Genomic DNA, 1,383 nt, shown 5'->3' with positions numbered 1-1,383 from the left:
GCATTTTCATAGGAGGAAATTTTCAAAAAAGTTAAAAATAGAGAAGGGATATTTTAATTAATTTAATAGTTTTAAATTTTAGAAATTAAAATTTTAAAAAATTTTAATTAATTTTTAAAAATTAAAAATTTTTAAGATTTATCATCAATATTGTATGGAACGTGCAGCATGTCATATGGCACATGTTTTTACGACTGTTAGTGAAATAACGGGTATTGAAGCGGAGCATTTAATTCATCAGAAACCGGATATTGTAACACCAAATGGTTTGAATGTTGTCAAATTTGCTGCTTTACATGAATTTCAGGTTAATCAATGGCTAACTTTTTTCTCCACTCTTTTACTTCACTTTTTTTTTTGTTAAAACTTTCATATTATATTTATCGTTAAAGCTTTTTTTTCAAAATTATAATTCATGTTTTAAAATGAGCAAAATTCAAAAGGTATATATGTTTCATTTTATAATCCCAATAAGCATGATGCTAAAGTTTCGAAGCAATGCTTACAATGCTAATGAAAACATTTCATGTTAGAAACATTGAAAAATCAGATAGCGTTAGCTATTAGCCTCAATTTAATTTATTATATATATTTAATTTATTATTTTAATTATTTAATTTATATTTACATTACCAATTAATTACGCATTTCCATGCTATTTCTGTAATTTGGTTGCTCATAAAAAAAGAAAAAGGTATCAGGCGAGATAATATGATATTTATTAAAATCATTAAGTAAAAGCATATGCGGAAGATGAATGTTGTTTTTTTTTTGAATTTGTTTTTCTTTTTTCCGTTGTAAGAAATTTTTTGTTTTCTTAGTTATTTGATTGAAAGTTTAAAATGCCACATCATTTTGAAGCTTTGAAATTGAAATAACGTTAGTGACTTTTTGAAATTCAATTTTTTTTCGCAACATAAAAGCAAATTATTTCGAATCACTGGAAAAGAATGAATGGAAAAATTTAAAAAATCAGTTAATATTAAAAAATTTATTTCACATAAATTTTTTGCAAAATTAAAATTGAAAGTAAAAAAAAAATTCATCCATCTAAATTGCTAATGCTCGTATGGAAATTTTGAAAAGGGCAAAGGTTATAGGGGATAATATGCATGAGAATGAGGTCATCAAAATTAATACATCAATTTTTTCCTTTCATTTATTTTGCTCATCATAATAATGAAGCAGTTATCATTAGCAAATTTTATCAACTACTCTACCAATAAAAAAAAAAAATAATCTTATCCAAATTGAAATTTCGATAAAATTGAAATTTAAGAGAACTAGTGTAGGCTTCTATATATTTGTGATATTATTTGAGAAATGTTAAATCTGATCATATCAAGTCGCTTTTTTCTTTTTTTTTTTTTTTTTTTTAGTTTT

The 1,383-nt window shown here is 23.4% G+C and overlaps 1 protein-coding gene across 1 annotated transcript; it reads left to right on the top strand.

The window, feature by feature from the left end:
- Positions 1 to 154: 154 nt before the first annotated feature.
- LOAG_15639 (hypothetical protein) lies at positions 155 to 307 on the top strand (the record flags this gene model as incomplete). The annotated part of the gene is made up of 1 exon (XM_003151127.2): positions 155 to 307. A coding segment is annotated over one exon (153 nt), but the record flags the coding sequence as incomplete, so codon positions are not given.
- Positions 308 to 1,383: the final 1,076 nt, after the last annotated feature.

The sequence above is a fragment of the Loa loa genome (genome assembly GCF_000183805.2).
Source record: "Loa loa unplaced genomic scaffold supercont3.586, whole genome shotgun sequence".
Taxonomy (NCBI): domain Eukaryota; kingdom Metazoa; phylum Nematoda; class Chromadorea; order Rhabditida; family Onchocercidae; genus Loa; species Loa loa.
Note: the sequence above shows the minus strand (reverse complement) of the source record. Positions and strands in the feature narration are given on the sequence as shown.